This window comes from Chelonia mydas, chromosome 9 (assembly GCF_015237465.2).
Source record: "Chelonia mydas isolate rCheMyd1 chromosome 9, rCheMyd1.pri.v2, whole genome shotgun sequence".
Classification (NCBI taxonomy): Eukaryota; Metazoa; Chordata; order Testudines; family Cheloniidae; genus Chelonia; species Chelonia mydas.
The window spans coordinates 63,787,096-63,812,769 of record NC_057855.1 but is presented as its reverse complement, the minus strand read 5'-3'; the positions used below and the strand labels follow the sequence as shown (position 1 = coordinate 63,812,769).

Here is a 25,674-nt window from a genome sequence, read left to right as displayed (position 1 = left end):
ACAGAGCAGGGTTGGAAACACACACACTTTATTCATTCTAGTTTTGTTTAAGCAGATGTTCCCCAAGCATGGGCACAAACTCCCACCACTGCAGACCCCTGTCAGAAAGTCTGTTAAGGAAGCAGATGTCTCCCTCAGAGAATGCTGGTTTGCGTTTCAGATGATAGCAACAACCAGGTGATGCCCTGACCTGGTTCTACTCCTCCAGGCCTGCGCAGTGCATGGGGGGGTTAATTCCTGCCCTTTGCTCAGCACAGCTTTCTGGCACCATGAGCTAAGGTGACCCAGAGCGACAGTGCTGTGGATTAGCCTGTTGGGAAGCAAAGTGTCTTTGAAGGAGTGTTCCAAGGTATGAATGATTTCCACTTAAAGAAAGATGGGTCAAACTAGTCAAGGAACTACCTCCCCCAGTGGTGGCAACTAAACCACTACCCATGTGTTTCTGCTGCTCTCAGAGGACCAACTCCAGATTAGTGCCTTTTTTTCTTCAAAGGTTAATGGTTTGGGCTACACTGTCCAGCACAAGGAACATCAGCCAGCAGCTCTAGAAACAGTGTCCAGGAGAATATAGAGTTCCAACATTAACAGGAGTAGGCTTATAGGGCAGTGAGGGTCGTGCCAGTAACGTCAGGTCTTCAGCACAGAGGATGGCTCTAGAACCCATGGGTGAAGCATCCATCTCAGCATTATGCCCACTTGGCGGGTACAGCTTCTGCCCTGATCAAAAGCCCTCCTCACTTCTCCATAAGGGATTCCAGTTGTTCTTGCAGAGAGGTGAGCTGTGGAGAGAAGGTTGGAGGGGGAAGAAGTGAAGCATTAGAGATATTACATGTTTAAAACTTCTTAGATATCTCTCTCATACCAAAGGGGGTAATAATCTCTTCTTTCTATTCAAAGGGATCCCCAAAACTTTTTACAAACTATAGGTCTCTATAAAGACACCTACTTGTAACTGCCTGAACAGAAATACCCATGTCTAAACGAGGTGCAGAATGAGCATGAGTCTCCTAATTCTGCCCCCAAATGGCATGTTAGATAACCAGTTACATGCACAAACATCTGATTTGCTTACACAACTGGAGTAGCTGTATGCACATATTCGGAGCATGTTTTTAAAAATCAGACTCAGATGTATGAACTGCCTTGTTCACAGCTGAAATGCAGCCACTTCTTGCATGTAACGCTGCAGCTGTCTACAGCAAACAATATTACGCAGCCAGTAAGGGTCGGCGGGGGACGGACGGGACGATAGTATCCAACTGAAACTGCAAGAAGAGATGCAAAGCAGCAGAATATAGTTACCCAGCTTGGTAATTTGCCAAGTGACCAGAGCTACGCCTGCTCTTCAGAAAGTGCTACTGTATCTTTAATGGACACACGTCATCAGGGTTTTCATTTTACATCTCACTCTCAATATGGCACCCTCAGCCTCAAAGCACCCTCTGGAACAACGCGGCTTGGCTCACTAGTGTTCCGGAGAGACAACCACCTACGGAATCACCATTTCCAGCAGCTCCGCTGGCCGTAGGCATTCTACCATGTGGATGCTGATTAGGTACAGCCCTGCTTAGCTTGTGGCAGCTGATGAGATCACAGCCTGAGGTGGTGTGGTGCAGGGCTCAGAGAGCTCTATACATTAAACTACTGGACAAGCGTGCAACGTGTTGCTTCCTAATGCTGAGAATCACTCAGCATCACCCCACAACACTGCACACTCGTTGCTTTCTTCTACAGGAATGTGGAGGAGACAGTAACAGAGGCTTCCTCACCTGCTGCTTCTCTCGGTCTTCCTGCTGTTTGAATTCATCCAGCACAGCCTGGAGACGGGTCTGGAAGAAAGACACAAGCAAGAACATAACTGTTGGTGCTTCTCGATAGCGGCCGTTTACGTAAAGAGAACAAATCTGCAGCCAGCAAATCTGACAGGCAGAAGAGGTAAAGGGAACATAGCATGGATTGCAGGACCGTTTTTCTTCTGCACAGTTCCATGGTTTGCTCTGCAATCAGTCTCAGGTCATCCATGGATGACAGGCTGGAACGTATTCCTATAGCCACTTTCATCTTAAATTCCACATGGCAAGGCCGTTGGCTGCTCCGGGACAATAGAGTTAGATGCCTTCTGGTTCCATGCCTTCACTGCCTCAGCTGAGCTGAACAGGACCCAGAAAGAATGCATGGTTGGGCTAGAAAGACAGATGGTGGACAGCACTCACCTTGAGGGCAAGATTCTCTACTTTCATGATGAGATCTTCCTGGCGCTTTCTCCGTTCCTGGGTCTCCTGGAGGTTTACCCTTCAGGTTATCAATCTGCTTTTGGATCCCATGGCTAAGGGAGACAGCAGAAATTATCCACACCATAGTCTGAATTATAGCACTAGCAGAGCAATGTGCCATCCCCCATGGCACCAAGCCTTTCAGGGTACTGCCCATCCTCGGCACCAACCCACCACTGCCTAAGACTGCTCCACCTATCTGGTTTGTTCCCTCGTTTCTCCTGCTGCTGCCATCAGATTCATTTAGTTTGTCCTGAAGGTTGCCCTCTCCAAGTCTTCTTCTGTGTCCATGATATTCAAATCTTCATCATCATGATGATCTCTCTCATCTTCATCTTCGCTGCTGCTGCTGATGTCATTAAATATCTCCCGCAACTCATCATGTTCTAGGGGTGTGAAACAAGGAGAAAAACACTGAGTTGATGAACTCCCATCAGGTTCTGGTGTGTCCTCAACTCTCCCTGAAAGGCACTGCACATCCCTATGGCTGTCAGGCAGTTTTCTGTATTCAGTGTCTATTGCAACAGGGTTGGGCCAGATGGCTACAGGAGAGTGATAGAAGGCAGATATATTAGCCCCAGATTAAGCAGGTCCCTTTTCCCTGGGTAAGGAAACAGGGGCAGTTCCAGAACAATCCCGAACTTGCTGGAATCATTAAGGCAGGCAGACTAATTAGGACACCTGGAGCCAATTAAGAAGCTGCTAGAATCAATTAAGACAGGCAGGCTAATCAGGGCACCTGGTTTAAAAAGGACCTCACTTCAGTCAGTGAGGGGTGTGCAAGGAGCTGAGAGTGAGAGTGCGTGCTGCTGGAGTTCTGAGGAGTACAAACGCTATCTGGCATCAGCAGGAAGGTCCTGTGGTGAGGATAAAGAAGGTGTTGGGAGGAGGCCATGGGGAAGTAGCCCAGGGAGTTGTAGCTGTCACACAGCTGTTACAAGAAACACAGTAGACAGCTGTGATCCACAGGGCCCTGGGCTGGAACCCAGAGTAGAGGGCGGGCCCAGGGCCCCCCATCCCCCTCTCCCCTATTGGATATAAGAGGAATTGACCTGGACTGTGGGTCCCACCAGAGGGGAAGGTCCTGGCCTGTCCCCCCGACCCATTAGGTGGATCAGCAGAGACTGCAGGGATTGTTCTCCTTCCTTTTTCCCCCTGCTGGCCCAGTGATGAGGTTAGCTGACTGTGAACGGCAGGTTTGAGCCACTAGCAAAAGGGGCCGTGGCCAAACTGAGGGCTGCCGTGAATCTCCAAGGCGAGCAAATCTGCCAATAAGCGCAGGACCCACCAAAGCAGAAGTGGAACTTTGTCACGCTTATCTAAACACGCCTATCATCCTTAACCTTCTTTATGGGATCCAATAGACTATAAGTAGATTAATTCAAAACCCAGAAAATACTGATTTTCTCTCTTCTGCCATGTTCACTAGAATGGCAAATGCATATCTGCTTGAGCAAACTATTATTGTCCTGTTCTCTCATAAAAATGAACACAACCTCAGCATCCAACTCTGCTCATACAGTAAAGTACCACTCATGTGTAACTACCCCATAGAGACCAAAACCAGGTGACCCTGCCTCCTGGCAGCAAAATGACGTTACTAAAAGCATAAGCCTTCGTCAATATACCCGATGAGCCATGGCCCTGCTTGTGTCCAGACATCCCAGGAGAGGAGATGTCCAAGCCGGTGAGTGAACCATGGTTGTCTGCTTCCTTTGTTTCATCTTCAGCAATAACTTCCCAGCCTGAGAGCAGATACAGAAGAGTCAAGGAAAAACCAGAAGAATGACAGAAGGTGGTACCAGCAAGAGCCCACTGACAGCAAGGTGCTAGAAGATTCTCCAGCTGACACTACACCAGGGATGACTCCAGTCTCTCTTGGTATGCCTCTCTAATTCTGCACTGTGTTGGCAGGGTCATGCAGGCTTATTTCTGTGAAGGCCTGTCTTCTGGAGATGATGCAGCCAGTTACCCCAGCGTCAGGAGTAGCAGATGCACGTGTATGGACATGCCCACAAGGAGGGCTGACAAATGCCAGAGAGAGGTCCTTGAGGAGAAGCAGCAGGTTTTGAATAGGGTAAAAGCTCAAGCTATAACTTCAGTGTCTGTCACATGCTCATGTCCTGCCTGCTGCTACCCATGTGTATTGTGAGATTAACTTAACTTCTCTCTCCTCTGAGCCTCCCTCAGCCAGTCTCCTGCTCTGCAGAGTTAATCAGAAGAAAGGATACGGACACTGACAGCTTCAGCATCTGTACTCAGCAGACGCTTCACCTCCTTTCCACGTCTGGAGACTCAATGTACTGGGCCAGAGAGGGGAAAGAGAGAAGAGACAGTGTTAAACACCCCTGGACAGACAGTTCTCCAATTCAGAGATATCTTGGCTGTTGGCCGCCTCCCACACCCCATCCCAGCCCCTTATTTTAAGGCTCTTTTATCTTACTCTTTTACTTTAGACTTTGAGCTCACTCATCCCACCGGAAGACTCTCCCGTGCCACTACCTGCCTTTCAGGACAGTGTTCCATCTTCCTCACCTTTGCCTCAAAGCTCCTGGATGAGCTGAATCGTCTCACTGCCCTGACTTCGGCTCCATTCTCACACTCCCAACACCACCTCTGAATAAAAGCCAGCCTGACTGTATGGCATATAAGAACTCCCCAAGGCTGAATTCATTTATGAATCCTCAGTAAAAGGCCTCCTCATTACACCCCCAGGTTTGAAAGTCAACTGCTGAATCACAACAAGGTTTCACTTTTTATGATTATTAAATTTGTTGGGAACACTGGCAAGTGCTGCTGCACTTCTCCTAGGGGAAAGTCTCAGACTTAATGTTACATTGAAATATTGCTCCATTGTGTCAAAGTGAAGTGGAAAGCAGAGAGCAACTAATTCTCCCAGTCTGTACCACAATGGGCAGCCACTTAGTATAGCCTTCATTTCCCCTCCATTACTGGGGGCTTCTGCACAAAGACAGGATTGGAAGGGTTCGTCTGCTCCTACTTCCCTTCTGAAGTCATGATTTTCTGGGTGCTGCATTGTAGCTGGTTGCTCTGAAAATGTTTGGGCCCCACCCAGAGGACTGGGATTTCAGGTGAGGAAAGAGGAGGAGCAGATAAACACTCTTGTGTCCATGCAGATATTTCTAGTAATTCAGAAGGAGAGACACACTGTATACAAAATGGACACACAGAATTGATCCACTCCTGCACAGTGAGATTTCCCCACCCCAGGACATCTTTCAAAATTCAGCCAGGAGATTGCCAAGAAAATGTTAAAATGTCCTAGCTGCCTTCCCCCATGCTCCATCCGAGTGAGGTGTGAAGCAAAGTTAATGAAGCAAAGTTAATAAAGCCCATGTTATAAGAATTCATAGTGCAAAGACAGATTGTTAAGCACCTGACCCACCTAGGCACAGTACTAATGTCTTCTGCTGTCCCCCACCTTTGGGCATCATTCCTCTGACACCATAGGTGCCACCATGGATGAGGAGATGCAACTCACCTTCTTCTTAGCTGTTTTCCTGAACCGCCTCTTCCTTACATTCTTCAGAGGAAGAGTAACTGGAACAAAGGAAACAGGCTTTGTGTCAGGCATGTGATCTCAGGGGAAAGTCTCATGCATGACAGACTCACTGCATCTGAGTACAGGAAACTCCCACTTCAGGATGTGAGAGATCCAGAAGCATTTTGGTGGGCTGAGGGCAAGGTTCTCAACTATACAGCTGAGCGAGGAGCCCTGGTAGACTACCCCTGTGTTGTCCAGGATGGAGGAGCAGGCCGGGGGGCGGTGAGCCGTGGGACCCAGGGGTCAGGCCAGCGTAAGATAGGTAAAGCACCCTGTACTCTACTCACTGCCATGGTTCCAGATGAATTTCTTCTCTCTGTCCTTGTCCTTTTTCTTGTTTGCCTTGGGGTCAGTACTCACAGTTGGCTCTTCCAGAGGAGGATAGAGATCACCGTCCACAGTACACACAAGCATCTGAAGCCCAGAACACAAAGGAGCTGATTATAATGTGAGAGCAGAGCTACTCAATTAAATTAAAGGCTGGTATATTTACAACATGTACAAGAAAATGCTACTCCCTGCAGCATGTAATCAGCTTCTGGGATTCACTGGCATAGCTGACAAAACCACCTTTTCTGGATGGATCAGTTTATGACCAACCTCCTCTTCAGTTAGAAGGGTGCAGAAGTCAGGAAAGCAATTGCCAACTACTATGCTGCGGTGGGACATTTTACACCACAGCTGCTCCACTCACATTCTGAGGATGTGGAAATTAGCAGTGGGGTACCATAAGTTGCACTGCCATAATGTAATGGGTCAGACTTTGTCTGAAGGGAGCAAGCACAGGACACCAGAATAAATATAATGGGCAGCCCATACCTGACAAATATCCGCTGTCTTATAGAATGTTTTCTTATCTATGGTTTTTAAGCTCTCGGTGATGCAGGGCAGGTCCACCAGCTTGGCAGCTAATGGGACGCGATCTACACGGACAATCCCATGACGCCCATCCGCTGCAGAAAAAACCAAGGGACAAATTAATGCAGTGGCCAACCCAGTAAATGGCTAACCCCTTATGCTGCATTCCTGGGCCAAACACTTTAAAACTCCTGAGTGAACTGGAGGTGCACAGAACTGTCTGGCATTTTCCTGTGAAATCTATGATGCTCTTAGCAGCAAGATAACTACAGACAGACTCACAGAAAATACCTTTGAAGGAGAGGAAGGAACAGTGGGGTATGCTCTATAGCTATGGCTCTACTAACAGCTAGAGGCAGAGCTTTCTTGCCTTTGAATCCTCCAGGGCAGGACTGGGAATTTGCTGATGGAGTTGAGGTAGAAAGAAGATTCTTGGGATTTCCTCCAGGGCCAGTGACTTATGCCCGTGTTGGTAAGATGGCTCTACCCATGTGATTAGTACACTGCATGAATCCATAGTATTTTACTTTCAGAAACACAAATATTCACATCACAATCTCTGGCAAACAGTGAGATGCCCATTAAGTGAGGTGCAGAGAAAAGAGAAAGGCAGCTCAGGCCAATCACATTAAAGAAGAGCTGGTCTATGTATACCCTCTTTATTGAGGCTGTTGGCCAAGCAGGTTTTCACAGGATGTGAAGCTTGTCCAGTTGGGGAGTATGCAGCTTTCATCTACTTCACTAAGATGAACTTCTCCTCTGGTTCTTGGTTAGATGCTAGGCACATTTTCACCAGAAATCAGACACCCACATTGCTCAGTGCACCCTTCTCAACATGTCTGCATGATCCCCAGGGAAGCCCTGATATCTCTTCCCACTCTGGGCTCTGCAAGTCAAGTCACACTCTTTCAAAGCCTACAGTACTCCCTCCTGAGCTGAGAGATTAAAGGCAGCTGATCTTGGCTTACTCACGGTGTAATTCGATAGTAAGTCTATCCTTCAGGTTGACACTTCCAGATTGTACTGCCCTCCTCACAGTGGAGGCATATTCCTGAGAAAAAGCAGTTGAATGAGACAGGACTAGACCTATGTGTGTTACCTGATAGAATGGCTAAAGAGATAATCTGCTTTCAAACCCAATTTTAATCAGTACTTTCATCTAAACACAGAAACCCACTGAAAAGCACCATTAAACACAGGAAGAAAGCAGCATTTCTCCTAGAAGTGTGCATTAACCTCATGGCTCTGCTATTCCCAATGTACCTCACAACTAGCAACCTAATGTAACTTGGGAAAGATTCTATCGCTGGTTTAAGGTCCCTTCTTTTTATGCTACCCCATGTTTTTATGAACTGCTCATGTCTATTTTATTTATGGTGTGTGACAGACCCTTTCAGCAGAACTCAGATGCCCACTCTTAGAGCTCCTCTACAATGCCCTTGTGGATAACCAGAGGGGCTCCATCAGGGTCAAGGGGAGATGCCTCATCAGCGTGTTATTTGAAGAAGCTTCTTCCCAGATTAAGCATTTATTGAATGAGATTAACTGCACCAAAAGTGAATGATAGAACTGATCACTGGCAACGAGGACCAACTGAACTATCACTTGTAAATGCTTGGCCTTGATCTGCTTCACAACACCATAGTTTCTCCAAGCAGCAGTGCACCCGGATGCATCTCACAGGCATAGTCATGAACAGGAATGGGTAGAAGGCTGGTTTATGAGGGATCATTTAAGATAGCTACATTACAAACAGGCAGGGTTCAGTAAAAATAGCCCATCTGCCTCAATATTTCAGACAGGGTCTGTAGAATTCCTATTGCTTTCACCCATCTCTTTAAACCCTTTCTACCCTGAGTTGCTGCTCTACACCTTCCAAACTGGGGCTGGACTGGATGGGTGCCTTGGGAACTTGGCGATTTTTGCAGAGCGATGGTAGTCTTGTGTGGGAATGCTCCTCCCACTTTGTCCTCATTAGTCTGGCCCAGATCTAAGGGTCTCTTACCGGAGGCAGCCGCAGAATAAACTGGCTTTCCAGCTCATGGGGAGCGTCGTCCTTGTTCTTACTCATCTTTAGTTCTTGAAGTCAGAAAACAAAAAGTCAGAGTCAGAAAACAAAATAAAACACAACGTCACCAAGATGTTTGTTCAGTCTGTTTCGACCTCCCACAGTTGATGGCTACTAAGCATTTATAAATAAAGTGGATATTCTCCCTGTTATATTACTAGGAACTGTACGTGCCGGCCGCTGAGATGCAGACCGATGGGACAGACACTTAACTCAGAAACTCCTTAACTGACAAAGCTAAAGAATTTCTGCTGCTGGTCCCCAGTGTTTACATTCTGTCACCAAATTTCTGTAGGCTCTCCCTTGTATGAATCAAAAGAAAGTACAAAATAGTCCTGATCACAAGGATGCATTTGGGACGCGATATAAGAATTTATGCCTACACACACACACACAGCAAGGAAGAGCTTAAGTGAGAGACAAGAGCTGAAAAGAGCAAGAGCAGTTTCTGTGACCACATGGGATTCATTTCTGAAATTATTTAGGGTACGATTTTCTAAAACACTCAGTGTTGGCCTAACTGCTCCTATTGATATCAGTGTACAGCTCTCAGTTACTTCAATAGGAACAGAGTGAGGCCAACACTTTGCACTTTTTAGCATCCCACCCTTAAATTCTATCAAATAAGGTTCTGCTCCTAAAAAGTACATGATCAATATTCTGTTTTCATGACAGCAACTTTAATATAACATTACAAAGGGGGAGAGAGTGGATGTCTCTATCAGTTATGTATCTGATGTTACAATTACCTGTGAACAGAAGAACACAGAGGTGAAATCATGCATTGACTGAAGTATCTGGTATACTGGTCTAATAGGTCTGCACAGCTAGGTGAGAAACTCAGAGTACTATTTCCTGTCCTGCTGTCTTGCTCCTAGAATGGTGGTGCTTAGTGCTCAGCCACATATAGCACAAGCCTCCTGTAACAATATTCAACCCCAAGAGCTCCAGCAACATGAAGGGCATCCTGCCCACTTTTACTTGCTAAAAGATGCCATTAACACAGTAAGACAATATCATCATCTTCAGGTCACAATAAGAGACAATGGAGAACTTGTAGGAAGAAAGACACACTTTTGATTCTGCTCCATTAAGTTTATCACATGCACTAAAGATATGTTTTCATTATACTCAGAACTTCTCTGAAAGGAGGACATTCCAGGTGTGTAACTCTCAAGCAGAAGCCCAGGAAGAGGCACCTGAGGGAGGCAGCATTCTGTGCATGTGAATCTAACACAGAAGCACAAGAACCCTGCACTCCACATTAGAAACTTTGTGTTTAAATATCAGGAGTCCTGGACAATGGGAATATCTCCTTAACGAAGCACCAATGGTGAATCCATAGCTAAGGGCTTGTCTACACTGGGGGGGGGGGGGGAAGGGAGAGGAGGAAATGGAGCAGGGTGTTTCAACAGGTGGTGATCAATGCATTGGTGGTCGATTTAGCAGTCTAGTGAAGACCTGCTAAATCAACCGCTGATCGCTCTCCCATCTACTCCTGTACTCCACCTCCGAAGGAGAAGCGCAAGGGAAATCGACGTGGAACGTCTCCAGTTGACATTGCATAGTGTGGACCCCACAGTAAGTAGATCTAAGTATGTCGGCTTCCGCTATGTTATTCACATAGCTGAGATTGCGTAACTTAGATCAATCTCCCCCCGTAGTGTAGACAAGGCCCATGGCTGCATCAGGATTTTCCTTGGGGGCCTTAGAAGTCATATATACATGGAGCGTATGTTGTTTGTTCTACAGATTCGATTTCAGCCCCAACAGCTTGCTGTTCTCCTTTTGATACTTTCAAAGAGTCAAAGGGAACACAGTGAACTTATAAGGTTATGTCTACGGTACCACGGTAAGTCGACCTACGCTATGCAACTCCAGCTACGTGAATAACATAGCTAGAGTTGACATACCTTAGGTCAAGTTACTGCGAGGTCTATACCGCGGGAGGTTGACAGGAGAAATTCTTGTCGGGAGTAGAGTAAGGGGTCGATTGGAGAGCAATCTGCAGTCGATTTGGCGGGTCTTTACTAGACCTGCTAAATCGACCGCCGATGGATCGATCTCAGAGCCTTGATCTGCCCTGACTTTGGAGTATCCTTTTTCCAGAGAGGAAGCAGAGACAGAGAGACCCAGCACCAAGGAGACATAAGCAAACAAATTCATTACTTGTAGCTGTCATCTTGCCTCTTCTTGCTTCACACAAATGTTTATAAACACCTGTATCATTCAAAAGCCAAATACAAATGCCCAAAGGGAAAAAAAAGAAAAGAAAATCAGTTTTTTAAAAAATAAAATAAATGAAATAAAGTGATGGGGGTAGAATAAAAAAAGAACAAAATAAATTTAAAAACCGCATTTCTGAGTGAGAAGCGATTACCTGCTATTGCAAGAGCTGAGAGGGAAATACCAGTCCTGCCCCCCACCCCCCATTTCAGCAGCCCTGACAGGACCCTGCAAGCCTGTGGGCGGACCCCTCCGCCCACCCCCCATGTCAGGCAGCGGCCGGGGGCGGGGCCGTTCACACGGCGAGCGGGGACCAGACACAGGCTGTAATCGCGGTGCCTAGGGGCGGATCTGACATCTCCTGCGGCGCGTCCCCGGGCTCAGAGCGGGGCGAGCGGCTGGGTCCCAGGACACGAGCTCGGCGGTGTCCTTGTTCCAGCACCGGGGCAACTGCCGGGCAGGCGAAGCGATGGGGGGGGGCGGCACGGGCTGAGACGGTCCCGGAACCCGCGCGCAGCGGGGGCTCGCGACCCCGAAGGGCCTAGGCCGGGGCTGCGCGCCCGGCTCCCCGCTACTCACCGGGCCCCAAGCGAGGGCCCCTCGCAGCAGGGGCGGAAGGCAAAAGTGACGCGCTGCCCGCTAGGCGCCCTCCTTCCGGCACCGGTTCCGGAGGAAGGGTTTGGATGACTCACCGGAAGCGGAAGTGAAGGCGAGGCGCTCCCGCTCGGTGTCTCGTTCCCCGCGCGGGCTCCGGAGGAAGGGTTTGGATGACTCACCGGAAGCGGAAGTGAGGGGCGAGGCGCTCCCGCACTGGCTCCGGAGGAAGGGGTTGGCTGACGCTGCGGAAGCGGTGCAGGGAGCTGCAGCAGGTACCGGCGAGGAAGGGGCGGGGCTCTGTGCTTGCTGCCCGCGGTCGCGGTACCGTGGGCGAGTGGTGCTGCTCTGCGTTGACAGGGCCTGGGGCTGCTGCCCCCTTACAAGCTGCGGTGCGTCTCGGGGGTCCCGCTCCTGGGTTCCCGCGGTGTGGGGCGAGGCCCGCCTCGTGGACGGGGCTGTCAGCAGCGTATCACGCGCAGCGCTGCCTGCGCTCCCCCGACCGTGTGAGCCGCCCCCCCCTCCCGGGACAGTGCCCTGCACGCGGAGATTGATGCTCGCCGGGCGGGGTTCGGCACTCGCTCCGGAAAGGGGAGCCTGGTTCCCAGCGGGGAGCGGCACTTGGGGGTCGGTTGCAGTTGGGCTCTAAGGGTATGCCTGCACTACGAAATTAGGTCGAATTTGTAGTAGTCGATTTTTAGAAAGCGATTTTATACAGTCAATTGTGGACGTCCCCACTAAGCGCATCAAGTCAGCCGAGTGTGTCCTCACTACCGTGGTTAGCGTCGACTTTCGGAGCGTTGCACTGTGGGTGGCTATCCCACAGTTCCTGCGGTCTCCGCCGCCCATTGGAATTCTGGGTTGAGCTCCCAATGCCTGATGGGGCAAAAACATTGTCACAGGTGGTTTTGGGTACATATCGTCAGTCGCCCCTCCCTCCGTGAAAGCAATGGCAGACAATCGTTTCATGCCTTTTTTCCATGCAGGCGCCAAACTGCCTTCAGCAGACGGTGCAGTAGGACTGCTAACTGTCGTCATCGAACCACCGCTTCCGCTGCAACTCTGCTTTCCTGCTCTTGTCTGAATAGCAAATTTCTCCATGTTGTCTCTCATGGGCTCCTGCTTCCGCTGCAACTCTGCTCTCCTGCTCTTGCCTTGCCATAACATGGCAAGCGTACAGCCCGCTCAGCTGTTGTGTCCTGGCAGTAGACTGTGCAGTAGGTCTAGAAACCATTGTCACTGAACGACCGCTTCCACTGTCACTCTGCGCTCCTGCAGACGCCATACCACGGCAAGCATAGAGCCCGCTCCACTCACCGCTGCAGTTATGAGCATTTTAAACACCTCACGCATTATCATGCAGTATATGCAGAACCAGAACCTGCAAAAGCAGGCGAGGAGGCGATGGAAGCGCGGTGACAAGAGCGATGAGGACATGGACACAGACTTCTCTCAAAGCACGAGCCCCGGCAATTTGGCCATCCTGGTGGCAATGGAGCAGGCTCATTCCATGGAACGCCGATTCTGGGCCTGTGATTAAAGCACAGACTGGTGGGACCGCATAGGGTTGCAGGTCTGGGATGATTCTCAGTGGCTGCGAAACTTTCGCATGCGTAAGGGCACTTTCATAGAACTTGGTGACTTGCTTTCCCCTGCCCTGAAGCGCAAGAATACCAAGATGAGAGCAGCCCTCACAATTCACAAGCGAGTAGCGATAGCCCTCTAGAAGCTTGCAATGCCAGACAGCTACTAGTAAGTCGGGAATCAATTGGGAGTGAGCAAATCTACTGTGGGGGCTGCTGTGATCCAAGTAGCCAATGCAATCTCTGAGCTGCTGCTATCAAGGGTAGTGACTCTGGGAAATGTGCATGTCATAGTGGATGGCTTTGCTGCAATGGGATTCCCTAACTGTGGTGGGGTGGTAGACGGAACCCATATCCCTATCTTGGCACCGGAGCACCAAGGCAGCCAGTACATAAACCGAAAGGGGTACTTTTCAATGGTGCTGCAAGCACTGGTGGATCACAAGGGACGTTTCACCAACGTCAACGTGGGATGGCTGGGAAAGGTAAATGATGCTCTCATTTTCAGGAACGCTGGTCTGTATGAACAGCTGCAGCAAGGGATTTACTTTCCAGACCAGAAAATAACCGAAAAATGTTGGCATACTGTGAGGCCATGCGGGTACCCATAGCAGTGCCGCTGATTTGAAGGTATACATTGTCCCCAAATCTGAAACAGTTATGGGTGAGGAGAAAGTCACAAAATTCACCCACCAGGTTTGCCGTGACATTATCGGGGATACTGGTCCTGATGGCTTGTAGTCCATCTTTGTGTGGAATGTTGGTGTAGAGGGCTTCTACATCCATAGTGGCGAGGATGGTGTTTTCAGGAAGATCACCAATGGATTGTAGTTTCCTCAGGAAGTCAGTGGTGTCTCGAGGATAGCTGGAAGTGCTGGTACCATAGGGCCTGAGGAGGGAGTCTACATAGCCAGACAATCCTGGTGTCAGGGTGTCAATGTCTGAGGTGATGGGGCATCCAGGATTTCCAGGTTTATGGATCTTGGGTAGGAGACAGAATACCCCAGGTCGGGGTTCCAGGGGTGTGTCTGTGCGGATTTGTTCTTGTGCTTTTTCAGGGAGTTTCTTGAGCAAATGGTGTAGTTTGTTTTGGTAATCCTCAGTGGGATCAGAGGGTAATGGCTTGTAGAAAGTGGTGTTGGAGAACTGCCTAGCAGCCTCTTGTTCATATTCCGACCTATTCATAATGACGACAGCACCTCCTTTGTCAGCCTTTTTGATTATGATGTCAGAGTTGTTTCTGAGGGTGTGGATGGCATTGTGTTCTGCATGACTGAGGTTATGGGGCACGTGATGCTGCTTTTCCCCATTTCAGCCCGTGCACGTCGGCGGAAGCACTCTATGTAGAAGTCCAGTCTGTTGTTTCGACCTTCAGGAGGAGTCCACCCAGAATCCTTCTTTTTGTAGTCTTGGTAGGAAGGTCTCTGTGAGTTAGTATATTGTTCAGAGGTGGATGGGAAATATTCGTTGAGTCGGAGTCGTCGAAAATAGGATTCTAGGTCACCACAGAACTCCAACCCCTCAGACAGAGACAAACACCTACAAGATCTCTATCAAGCATTCTTACAACTACAATACCTGCTGAAGTGAAGAAACAGATTGACAGAGCCAGAAGTCACCTACTAAAGGACAGGCCCAACAAAGAAAATAACAGAACACCACTAGCCATCACCTTCAGCCCCCAACTAAAACCTCTCCAACGCATCATCAAGGATCTACAACCTATCCTGAAGGACGACCCATCACTCTCACAGATCTTGGGAGATAGGCCAGTCCTTGCTTACAGACAGCCCCCCAACCTGAAGCAAATACTCACCAGCAACCACACACCAGAACCACTAACCCAGGAACCTATCCTTGCAACAAAGCCCGTTGCCAACTGAGTCCACATATCTGTTCAGGGACACCATCTTACGGCCTAATCACATCAGCCACACTATCAGAGGCTCATTCATCTGCACATCTACCAATGTGATATATGTCATCATGTGCCAGCAATGCTCCTCTGCCATGTACATTGGTCAAATTGGACAGTCTCTATGTAAAAGAATAAATGGACAAAAATCAGATATCAAGAATTATAATATTCAAAAACCAGTCGGAGAACTCTTCAATCTCTTTGGTCACTCGCTACAGACCTAAAAGTGGCAATTCTTCAACAAAAGAACTTCAAAAACAGACTCCAACAAGAGACTGCTGAATTGGAATTAATTTGCAAACTGGATACAATTAACTTAGGCTTGAATAGAGACTGGGAGTGGAGGGGTCATTACACAAAGTGAAAAGGAGTACTTGTGGCACCTTAGAGACTAACCAATTTATTTGAGCATGAGCTTTCGTGAGCTACAGCTCACTTCATCGGATGCATACTGTGGAAACTGCAGAAGACATTATATACACAGAGACCATGAAACAATACCTCCTCCCACCCCACTCTCCTGCTGGTAATAGCTTATCTAAAGTGATCATCAAGTTGGGCCATTTCCAGCACAAATCCAGGTTTTCTCACCCTCCGCCACCCCACACACAAACTCACTCTCCTGCTGGTAACAGCCCATCCAAAGTGACCACTCTCTTCACAATGTGTATGATAATCAAGGTGGGCCATTTCCAGCACAAATCCAGGTTCTCTCACCCCCTCACCCCCCCTCCAAAAACCACACACACAGACTCACTCTCCTGCTGGTAATAGCCTATCCAAAGTGACCACTCTCCTTACAACGTGCATGAAAATCAAGGTGGGCCATTTCCAGCACAAATACAGGTTTTCTCACCCCCCCCCCTTCCCAAAAAACACACACACACAAACTCACTCTCCTGCTGGTAATAGCTTATCCAAGGTGACCACTCTCCCTACAATGTGCATGATAATCAAGGTGGGCCATTTCCAGCACAAATCCAGGTTTTCTCACCCCCCCCCCGCCCCCCCCCCCCCACACAAACTCACTCTCCTGCTGGCAATAGCTCATCCAAACTGACCACTCTCCCCACAATGTGCATGACAATCAAGGTGGGCCATTTCCAGCATAAATCCAAGTTTAACCAGAACGTCTGGGGGGCGGGGGTAGGAAAAAACAAGGGGAAATAGCCTATTTCCCCTTGTTTTTTCCTACCCCCCCCCCCCCCGACGTTCTGGTTAAACTTGGATTTATGCTGGAAATGGCCCACCTTGATTGTCATGCACATTGTGGGGAGAGTGGTCACTTTGGATAAGCTATTACCAGCAGGAGAATGAGTTTGTGTGTGTGTGTTTTTTGGGAAGGGGTGAGGGGGTGAGAGAACCTGGATTTGTGCTGGAAATGGCCCACCTTGATTATCATACACATTGTGAAGAGAGTGGTCACTTTGGATGGGCTATTACCAGCAGGAGAGTGAGTTTGTGTGGGGGGGGCGGAGGGTGAGAAAACCTGGATTTGTGCTGGAAATGGCCCAACTTGATGATCACTTTAGATAAGCTATTACCAGCAGGAGAGTGGGGTGGGAGGAGGTATTGTTTCATGGTCTCTGTGTATATAATGTCTTCTGCAGTTTCCACAGTATGCATCCGATGAAGTGAGCTGTAGCTCACGAAAGCTCATGCTCAAATAAATTGGTTAGTCTCTAAGGTGCCACAAGTACTCCTTTTCTTTTTGCAAATACAGACTAACACTGCTGTTACTCTGAAACATTACACAAAGTGAAACTATTTCCCCATGTTTATTTCCCCCCTCACCCCCCACTGTTCTTCAGACATTCTTGTCAACTGCTGGAAATGGCCCACCTTGATTATCACTACAAAAGGCTTTATCCCCCCGCTCTCCTGCTGGTAACAGCTCACCTTAAGTGATCACTCTCGTTACAGTGTGTATGGTAACACCCATTGTTTCATGTTCTCTATGTATATAAATCTCCCCACTGCATTTTCCACTGAATGCATCCGATGAAGTGAGCCGTAGCTCACAAAAGCTTATGCTCAAATAAATTTGTTAGTCTCTAAGGTGCCACAAGTACTCCTTTTCTTTATAGTTATCCTTGGGGACCCAGTCTACCCCTTAATGCCATGGCGCATGAAGCCGTACACAGGCAGCCTGGACAGTAGTCAGGAGCTGTTCAACTATAGGCTGAGCAAGTGCAGAATGGTGGTAGAATGTGCATTTGGATGTTTAAAAGCGTGCTGGCGCAGTTTACTGACTCGCTTAGACCTCAGTGAAACCAATATTCCCATTGTTATTACTACTTGCTGTGTTCTCCACAATATCTGTGACAGTAAGGGGGAGACGTTTATGGCGGGATGGGAAGTTGAGGCAAATTGCCTGGCCGCTGATTACGCGCAGCCAGACACCAGGGTGGTTAGAAGAGCACAGCAGGGCACCCTGTGCATCAGAGAAGCGTTGAAAACCAGTTTCATGGCTGACCAGGGTACTGTGTGACAGTTCTGTTTGTTTCTCCTTGATGAATACCCGCCCCCTTGGTTCACTCTACTTCCCTGTAAGCCAACCGCCCTCCCCTCCCACCTTTGATCACCGTTTGCAGAGGCAATAAAGTCATTGTTGTTTCAAATTCATGTATTCTTTATTAAGTCGTCACACAAATAGGGGGATAACTGCCAAGGTAGCTTGGGAGGGGTTGGGGAGGAGGAAAGCACCGGGTGGGGTAGAGGAGGAGGGATGGACAAGGCCACACTGCACTTCAAAACTTATTGAATTCCAGCCTTCTGTTGCTTAGGCAGTCCTCTGGGGTGGAGTGGGTGGGTGCCCGGAGGCCCCCTCCCCCACCACCACATTCTTGGGTGTCTGGGTGAGGAAGCTGTGGAACTTGGGGAGGAGGGCAGTTGATTACACAGGGGCTGCAGTGGCGGTCTGTGCCTTTCCTGCACCTCAACCATACCCCGGAGCATATCAGTTTGATCCTCCAGTAGCCTCAGCATTGCATCCTGCCTCCTTTCATCATGCTGCCATCACCTCTCATGTTGCTCCAGCTATCTATCCTCTCGCACATCCCTCCTGTCCTCGTGTTAATTTTGTGCTTTCCTGGACTCTGCCATAGTCTGCCTCCACACATTCTGCTGGGCTCTTTCAGTTTGGGTGGACTGCATGAGCTCAGAGAGCATTTCATCGTGAGTGCGTTTTTTTTTTGCCTTCTTATCTGCGCTAGCCTCTGGGACGGAGATGCTAGTAGCAGCGTTGAAACATTTGCAGCTGCAGGAGACAAAAAAGGGAGATTAAAATTGAAAAAGATACTTTGGCCATTTAAAAGGAGGGGCTGATGTTTTCAGGTTAACATGCAGCACTAACCCCTCCCCCCACCCAATTCTCTGGGATGATCGCTTCACCCCTCCCTCCACCGCGTGGTTAACAGCAGGGATGATTTCTTTTCAGCCACAGGCAAATAGCCCAGCAGGAACAGCGACCTCTGAATGTCCCTGAATAAAATTCCCCTATTTCAACCAGGTGACCATAAATGATATCACTCTCCTGAGGATAACACAGAGAGAGAAAGAACGGATGTCGCTTGAATGCCAGCAAACACCGGGACCACACGCTGCCATGCTTTCTTATGCAATGATTCTAGACTACGTGCTACTGGCCTGCTGTGGTAAAGTGTCCTACCATGGAGGATGCAATAAGGCTGCTCTCCCCAGAAACCTTTTGCAAAGGCTTTGGGAGTACCTCTAGGACAGCTTCATTGAGATGTCCCTGGAGGATTTCTGCCCCATCCCCACACAAGTTAACAGACTTTTCCAGTAGCTGTACTGGCCGCGAATGCATCCCAAGTCTTCAGGGCAAATTAGTCACGAAACACGCTTGCTTTTAAACCATGTATTATATTTACAAAGGTACCCTCACCAGAGCTGCCTTCTCTGCCTTCAAGGTCCGGGAGCCTGGGTTGGGAGGGTATTGGCTCCAGGGTGATAAACAGTCCCTGGCTGTCAGGGAGAATGGTTTCTCCGCTTGCCTGGTGTGCGCTATCTTCAACCTCCCCCTCCTCATCATCTTCCTCGTCCCCAAAATCATTCCTGTTGCGTGAGACTCCCCTCTTGCAGGAGTCCACGCACAGGGGTGGGGCAGTGTTAGGGGCATGCAGCTCATCATAGAAGCGGCATATCTGGGGCTCTGACCCTGAGTGGGCGTTTGCCTCTTGGGTTTTTTGGTAGGCTTGCCTGAGCTTCTTAAGTTTCACGTGGCACTGCTGTGGGTCCCTGTGATAGCCTCTGTCCTTCATGCCCTTGGAGATTTTTTTCAAATATTTTGACATTTTGGAACGGAGTTCTGATAGCACGGATTCATCTCCCCATACAGCGATCAGAGCCAGTACCTCCCGTTCAGTCCATGCTGGAGCTCTTTTGCGATTCTGGGACTCCGTTGTCACCTCTGCTGATGAGATCTGCACAGTCACCTGTGCTGATCAGCTTGCCACACTGGCCAAACAGGAAATTAAATTCAAAAGTTCGCGGGGCTTTTCCTGTCTACCTGGCCAGTACATCCGAGTTCAGAGCGCTGTCCGGAGCAGTCACAATGGAGCACTGTGGGATAGCTCCTGGAGGCCAATACCATCGAATTGCGTCCACACTAACCCAAATTCAACCCGGTGATGTTGATTTCAGCGCTAATCCCCTCGTTGGGGAGGAGTACAGAAATAAATTTTAAGAGCCCATTAAGTCGACAAAAATGGCTTCGTTGTGTGGATGGGTGCAGGGTTAAATCAATCTAACGCTGCTAAATTCGACCTAAACTTGTAGTGTAGACCAGGGCTAAGGGTTTCAGCCCGCAAGTTGGACAAGCAGGAGCTGCAGAGTCAGCTTCGGGCCCCTGTGCACCCTGAGGGTTCCTGGGTCGTGCCCAGGTTTATGATTATTACTGAGACACTGCAGGTACTACTGTCTTCTCAGGAGCAAAGTCTCTCCCCCCACCCCCCATGTAGATGTCCATTAGAACAGAGATTGACACTCCTCCACACCCCCACACACTCTGCTACTGGATGTAGCATTCATAGCACCAGTGCACATGCCTACAGAGCTAAGTAACCATACCATGCCATCCTTTTGCACTGCTGCTGGTGGTGGTGCTACCTTCAGAGCTGGGCAACTGGCCGGTAGCCACCACTCTCTGGCCACCCAGCTCTGAAAGCAAGGAAAAAGGTCATCATGCAACCCCCCTACAATAGCCTTGCCCCACCCCCTTTTCGGTCAGGACCCCCCGTTTGAGAAATGCTGCATTAGGAAATGGAAATGTCAATGGCCCTAGCACTTGAAGGTGTAGAGATAAGTAAGAGCCCCCCAGGAGCTGCCCTACAAAGTGTTTATTTCATGTACAGCAATCTTTCACATTCCAGGAGAACACCCTGCAACTGGGGTTTTCCTTAGATTTGTGTGGTGGACATACCCAAACCTCTTTTCTCTCTGAATTTGTGTTCTTCCTTCCTGATGCAGGGGGCTGTGATGGAGGGTGTGTCAGGTCGCTACGACTTCTATATCGGACTAGGCCTGGCTCTATCCTCAAGTATTTTTATCGGAGGAAGTTTTATCCTAAAGAAGAAAGGGCTTCTCAAGTTGGCCAGCAGGGGCTACATTAGGGCAGGTACCTTCCGTCTTTATTGCTGCAGTTGGCTGTACAAAGTTATGTTCCCGCCAAAGGCAATGTTCTTATTGTCCTAGTAGAACAATAAGAGAGTTTTCAGGGGCTCTCTACACACTTGGAAAAATTGAACTTCAAAAAGTTCTAATTGCTATTCAGCTGGATGATGTGAAAACATTTCTGGCTTTAATACAGCTCTTAATCACTTTAGGATCAGCCAGAAGGGACATATTATTTTGTTGATCTTGGAGCTGTTAATACGGTCGAAATCCTAGACTGCTGTAGTGGGTCTTGTAACCAGGTGTGGTCTAATATTGCACAGTATTGCGAGCAGAGAGCTGGAGAAATGCAGCATTCAAAATCTGTCGAGGGCTGGGACAAATGACAAGTATTTAAATGAACCGGGAAGAGAAATAGAAATACCTAATCTGGGCAGAGGGAACTGGATGCGCCATGGCACTATTTCAGCTCCAAGTCTGGCCCAGATCAGTAACCCAAAAACATTACTATCTAACAACTGCTTAATGGTGTACTATATCATGTGAGTTTGGTCTCAATCCAGTTCTTAGTAGACAAGTATTTGCTTCATAAAAACACTTACTTCAGCTGCTACCCTTGACGGTATCTTCACCAGAGATGGAATGAAGACCAAACTATCTCCTTGTGTTGTAGATGTGATCCTGGCATGGTTGGGCACATAGCTGAGGCAGACTGGAGGAAGCATGTGCTGCCACTGTCCATGCTGTACTTATTCTTGAGGATAAATTGGACTTCTGTCCCCAGGGATGGCTAGCCAGCACTCTTCACCAGCATCAAGCTCTTTTTTTAAAGACGCTAATATCATCTGGAAATTGGCTCCTTTACAGAGGAGGAAGAGGAGTGCTGGAGGATTATCCCACTTCTCAGAGGAAAATTCATTCCTTTCTTTATAAGCAAAAGAGATCCTGGTTATTTGTATAGCTTGTGCCATTGGAACCTCACCCTGGATTTTTGTTGTTGCTCTCACTTTCTTTCTCAGGACAAGGAGGTCATGCATACCTGAGGGAGTGGCTTTGGTGGGCAGGACTACTGTCCAGTAAGTACTTGCTGTGAAACTGAAGTATGAGCGAGAGACGTTGGTTGTCCAAGGTTTTTGATTGTTCACCTTTATCTTTGTCTTGTTCTCTTATTTCCTTTGTCATAATTGAGGCTCAGCTGCCTTGTTTTATCATTGAGCAGTTTGAAAGTGGTGTTACCTGTCTAAACAAACCATGTTGTATGCTCACATCTTACATATGTCTAAATTTCTCACTTAAGAGTTGAGTACTGAGTTAATCAGGTGATTGGGCCATTTTGGAAGTTCTCCTATCACCATGCAAAGCATTCTAGAGCATAGTTGGCTCCTTAGCTTCTGGTATTGCTGGGTAGTCAAGAGAGCTTCACGGCAATTCACAGACGTGATGCTAAGTAAAGACTGGAATATGTCGCAATGGACACCACTACAGGAAGGCAAAATTATACAAATATATGTTGAACGGTAAGGATGTTAGTATTTCTTTTCTGCACTGATGCTGGTTAGCAGTATATCCATATGTAAATAAGCTTTCTCCTTTGCCATTCACCTCTTTGTGTCGCTCAGTTCTTGTCTATACTGTCCATACAACGCTCAGCAGATGGACTGTGCTATTGCAGATAACAAATTATGGCATGATGATGGAATCAGCAAGTGATGATGGTGCCTCTGTACAGTGACTAACTGCACAACGGCTATGAGCTGACATGAGTTGTGCTGCATTTGCTCCCATGTTACGCTGCTCTCCTGTGACTGACTGGGTCTCTTTTGCAGTGGGAGTTGGAGAAGCAGCAAATTTTGCTGCATATGCCTTTGCCCCAGCAACACTAGTAACTCCATTGGGTGCATTAAGTGTTCTAGTCAGGTAAGCAACACGAGAACAAGCGGTACTTGTCCCTTTGCCCTTTACCACTGGAAGTAGCTGTCTACCCTCACCCTATCTTTTCCCTCAAATACTGCACCCTCTTGGTGTTTGTGTATCCTTTGCTTTCAATCCTACAGTGCAGTTTTGTCGTCCTACTTTCTGAATGAGCACCTGAATGTCCATGGAAAGATTGGATGCATCTTGAGTGTTCTGGGCTCCACAGTGATGGTAATCCATGCCCCACAGGGGGAGGAGGTATCCAGCCTGGAGTCAATGGCAGAGAAGCTTAAAAATCCAGGTATCCAAACAGAGGGCTTTGTTAATTTCTCCCCCCCCCCCTCCCCCCGCGTAAATGGCAGTGGAAGGTAGAATAACTTGTCTAGCCTGAGAAGAATTGAGTAAATAATCCTTCCAGGAGTAAATAATCCTTCCTGCACTGAAGTGATAGAAACGTGCCCATTGATCCATGATAGTTTATTAGTTTCCTTCTCTGTGATGGAAAAGATTAGATTGCTCATGTTTTTTGGAGAGTAAGAGTGAAAGCCTGTGCTACTGAGATGGATAAAGGCTAATTATCGTCAAATCTGACACAAGAGGTATGATGCCATAGGCGCCGACTTCTTCTGGTGCTGGTGGGTGCTCGGCCCTGCCCCCATTCCAACCCTTTCCCAAAGTGCCCGCCACAAGGAGTTGGCGCCTATGTATGATGCAAGTGTTTGCTATATTTGCATTTTATTTTAATAAAAAAGAAATGGCACTTCTCATCTTCAGGATGTTTTGTAAGATGGAGGTTAAGTGACTCTCCCAAGGCCACAGGAGTCTATGTCAAAGTGGGGATTAGCACTCCGGTACTTTTGGGTCCTAGGCCTGTGCTTAGACCACTATCCATGATCCTTGTGGTTATAATACAGCCCCTTTAATACCAAAGTGCTAAGCAAGAGTTACAAAGGAAGAATAACCACAAAACTAGTAGCAAAATCAACAGCAATGACAAGTAACTCTAATATAATGCTAGTGTAGAAAAGAGGATTGCCAATACATGAGGGGCAGCATTAGTGGGAGGAGGAGAAGAAAGGCCAGAGAAGAAACTTAAGGTGAAAATAAACAAGAGAAGCAAAGAGGGAAATAGAGAGTTGCAGGGAGGGGGAGCTTTGAGGAAAAAATCCCTCACAATATGAGAAAGGAAGTTGGAATCTAGGGAGTGATTTGGGCAATAGCATGATAGGAAAGAATGAGTGACAGTACAGAGAGGAAGCCTGCAGTGAGAAGGGAAGGGAGCAAATCGTGTCAACCCCTCCCCCCCCAACACCCACAGGCTCATGCTGCAGTTCATCACTGACACACTGTACTAATGCCCCAGAACACCTGCCCTGCAGCACCCCTTCCTATCTCAGGAGAGTCCTAATCCCAACCTGCACAGCTCTGCTAGTACCACTCTGGCCTGACTTGCAGCATTTTGATGTTCCAGTCCTGGGCTCCATGTAGCTCTGCCAATACTTTACAATCCCAATTTACAGCACCCCCTGGCATATTATTCCCTACCCCCAGCCAATTCTGCGTCTCTACCTCCACCCGGACCTGTAGTTTCCCTATTCCAGGCTTTCTTGTAACATAACAGAATCTGTTAATCATGCCAACTTGTGTGGTAGTCTTGTGACTCAGACCATAATGCACTAATGAATAGAGAGAGCCCTAAAATCTTTGACGTGTACCACTTCTTGTTTTGAACCCGTCACTAAGGTGAAAGGTGAGTATACTGACCCATGGGGGCACATGCCACCCTATCTTGCATCTTCACTCACTGTTCTGTAACATAAATGTACAATAGTGTTACCCACTCTAATGCAAATCCTAATAATTATTCCTTCTTATCAAAGGGTTTATAGCCTTTGCGGTGTGTGTGCTGGTGAGCTCCATTCTCCTTATCTTCGTGGCTGGGCCCCGTTATGGGCGGAGCAACGTTCTGGTGTATGTTTTGGTCTGCTCTGCCATTGGCTCGCTCTCAGTGTCCTGTGTCAAGGGCTTGGGCATCACACTGAAGGAGCTGTTTGCTGGGAAGCAGGTCCTGAAAGAACCGCTGGGCTGGATACTCCTGATTTGCCTGGTGATCTGCATCAGTGTCCAGATTAACTACCTGAACAAGGCCTTGGACATCTTCAATACGTCTGTGGTCACACCTATCTACTACGTCCTGTTTACCACAGCAGTCATGACTTGTTCCGCCATCCTATTCAAGGAGTGGCAACACATGGTCCTACACAACATAATTGGCACTATAAGTGGCTTTCTAACCATAGTCTCTGGCATTTTCCTTCTGCATGCATTCAGAGACATCCCCTTCACCCCAGACCTGCTGCCCCTCTTCCTGAAGCAAGGAAGGGCAGACCTGCATTCTTTTTGGAGGGGAGCAGACAAACACCAGTCATGTCTACATCAGCCTCTTCTGGGCCCAGAGGACATCCACAAGGGTTCTCAGAGTGTGGAGGAGGAAGGTGAAAGTGTATGACGACTCATGAACCTGTTGCCTGGGAAAGCCTTTGAACTTGTACCCAAGCGCTTTCTAGTCTCACTACTGAGCTCCCCTTGGTGAGTTTGCTAATCAGACTCCACCAGCTTCAGCTGCATTGTTGGGAATAAGTAAACGTCTGCTGCCTATTCTGTGAGAGTGTTCTGTGCTTCCACTGCTGGGGACCTGAAGGGCAAGTGAAGAGACCTAATTGCAATTTCCAGCTGTTACGAATAAAACCTGGAAAAGATTCCCACCAACACTATAACCACTAGACTTGAGTTCCCTTTGTAAGAACATGCTGCAGCTGCTATCAGGCCACAGGCTTATGTGGGAGGAGACCCAGCAGTAACCACACTAATCCTTACTGAATGGAAGGACCACTCAGTTTAGGTGGCCTTAAAACAAAGCTTTTTTTAATATTTAAAGATTGTTTACAAAACATTCTAGCCACGTGCTGAGATTCTTGTATGTTGTCACTGCCCCTAAAGCAACAAGGGGTAACGTGTGTTTTAAAATGATGTGCATAGCA

At 48.1% G+C, this 25,674-nt stretch overlaps 2 protein-coding genes across 2 annotated transcripts; one reads left to right on the top strand and one right to left on the bottom strand.

The window, feature by feature from the left end:
• Positions 1 to 11: 11 nt before the first annotated feature.
• TAF7L (TATA-box binding protein associated factor 7 like) lies at positions 12 to 11,705 on the bottom strand. The gene is given in 16 exon segments (XM_037909777.2): positions 12 to 779; positions 1,770 to 1,829; positions 2,214 to 2,285; positions 2,287 to 2,326; positions 2,438 to 2,535; positions 2,538 to 2,659; positions 3,902 to 4,018; positions 4,505 to 4,555; positions 4,558 to 4,576; positions 5,776 to 5,834; positions 6,126 to 6,252; positions 6,658 to 6,791; positions 7,669 to 7,747; positions 8,702 to 8,775; positions 10,934 to 10,984; positions 11,570 to 11,705. Coding segments are annotated over 15 exon segments (1,110 nt in total). The 5' UTR covers positions 10,947 to 10,984; positions 11,570 to 11,705; the 3' UTR covers positions 12 to 734.
• Positions 11,703 to 25,674, top strand: LOC102944976 (magnesium transporter NIPA2). The gene is made up of 6 exons (XM_037909774.2): positions 11,703 to 11,859; positions 20,576 to 20,723; positions 21,739 to 21,795; positions 22,546 to 22,636; positions 22,774 to 22,934; positions 24,514 to 25,674. The coding sequence occupies exons 2-6, from the start codon at positions 20,585 to 20,587 to the stop codon at positions 25,140 to 25,142; spliced, it is 1,077 nt and encodes a 358-aa protein (XP_037765702.1). The 5' UTR covers positions 11,703 to 11,859; positions 20,576 to 20,584; the 3' UTR covers positions 25,143 to 25,674.

Coding starts and splice junctions, on each gene's coding strand:
- LOC102944976 (XM_037909774.2), top strand. CDS start 20,585: ATGGAGGGTGTGTCAGGTCGCTACGACTTCTATATCGGACTAGGCCTG. Junction 21,796..22,545: donor GTGGGCAGGACTACTGTCCA/GTAAGTACTTGC, acceptor TCTCTTTTGCAG/TGGGAGTTGGAGAAGCAGCA. Junction 22,637..22,773: donor GCATTAAGTGTTCTAGTCAG/GTAAGCAACACG, acceptor TCAATCCTACAG/TGCAGTTTTGTCGTCCTACT.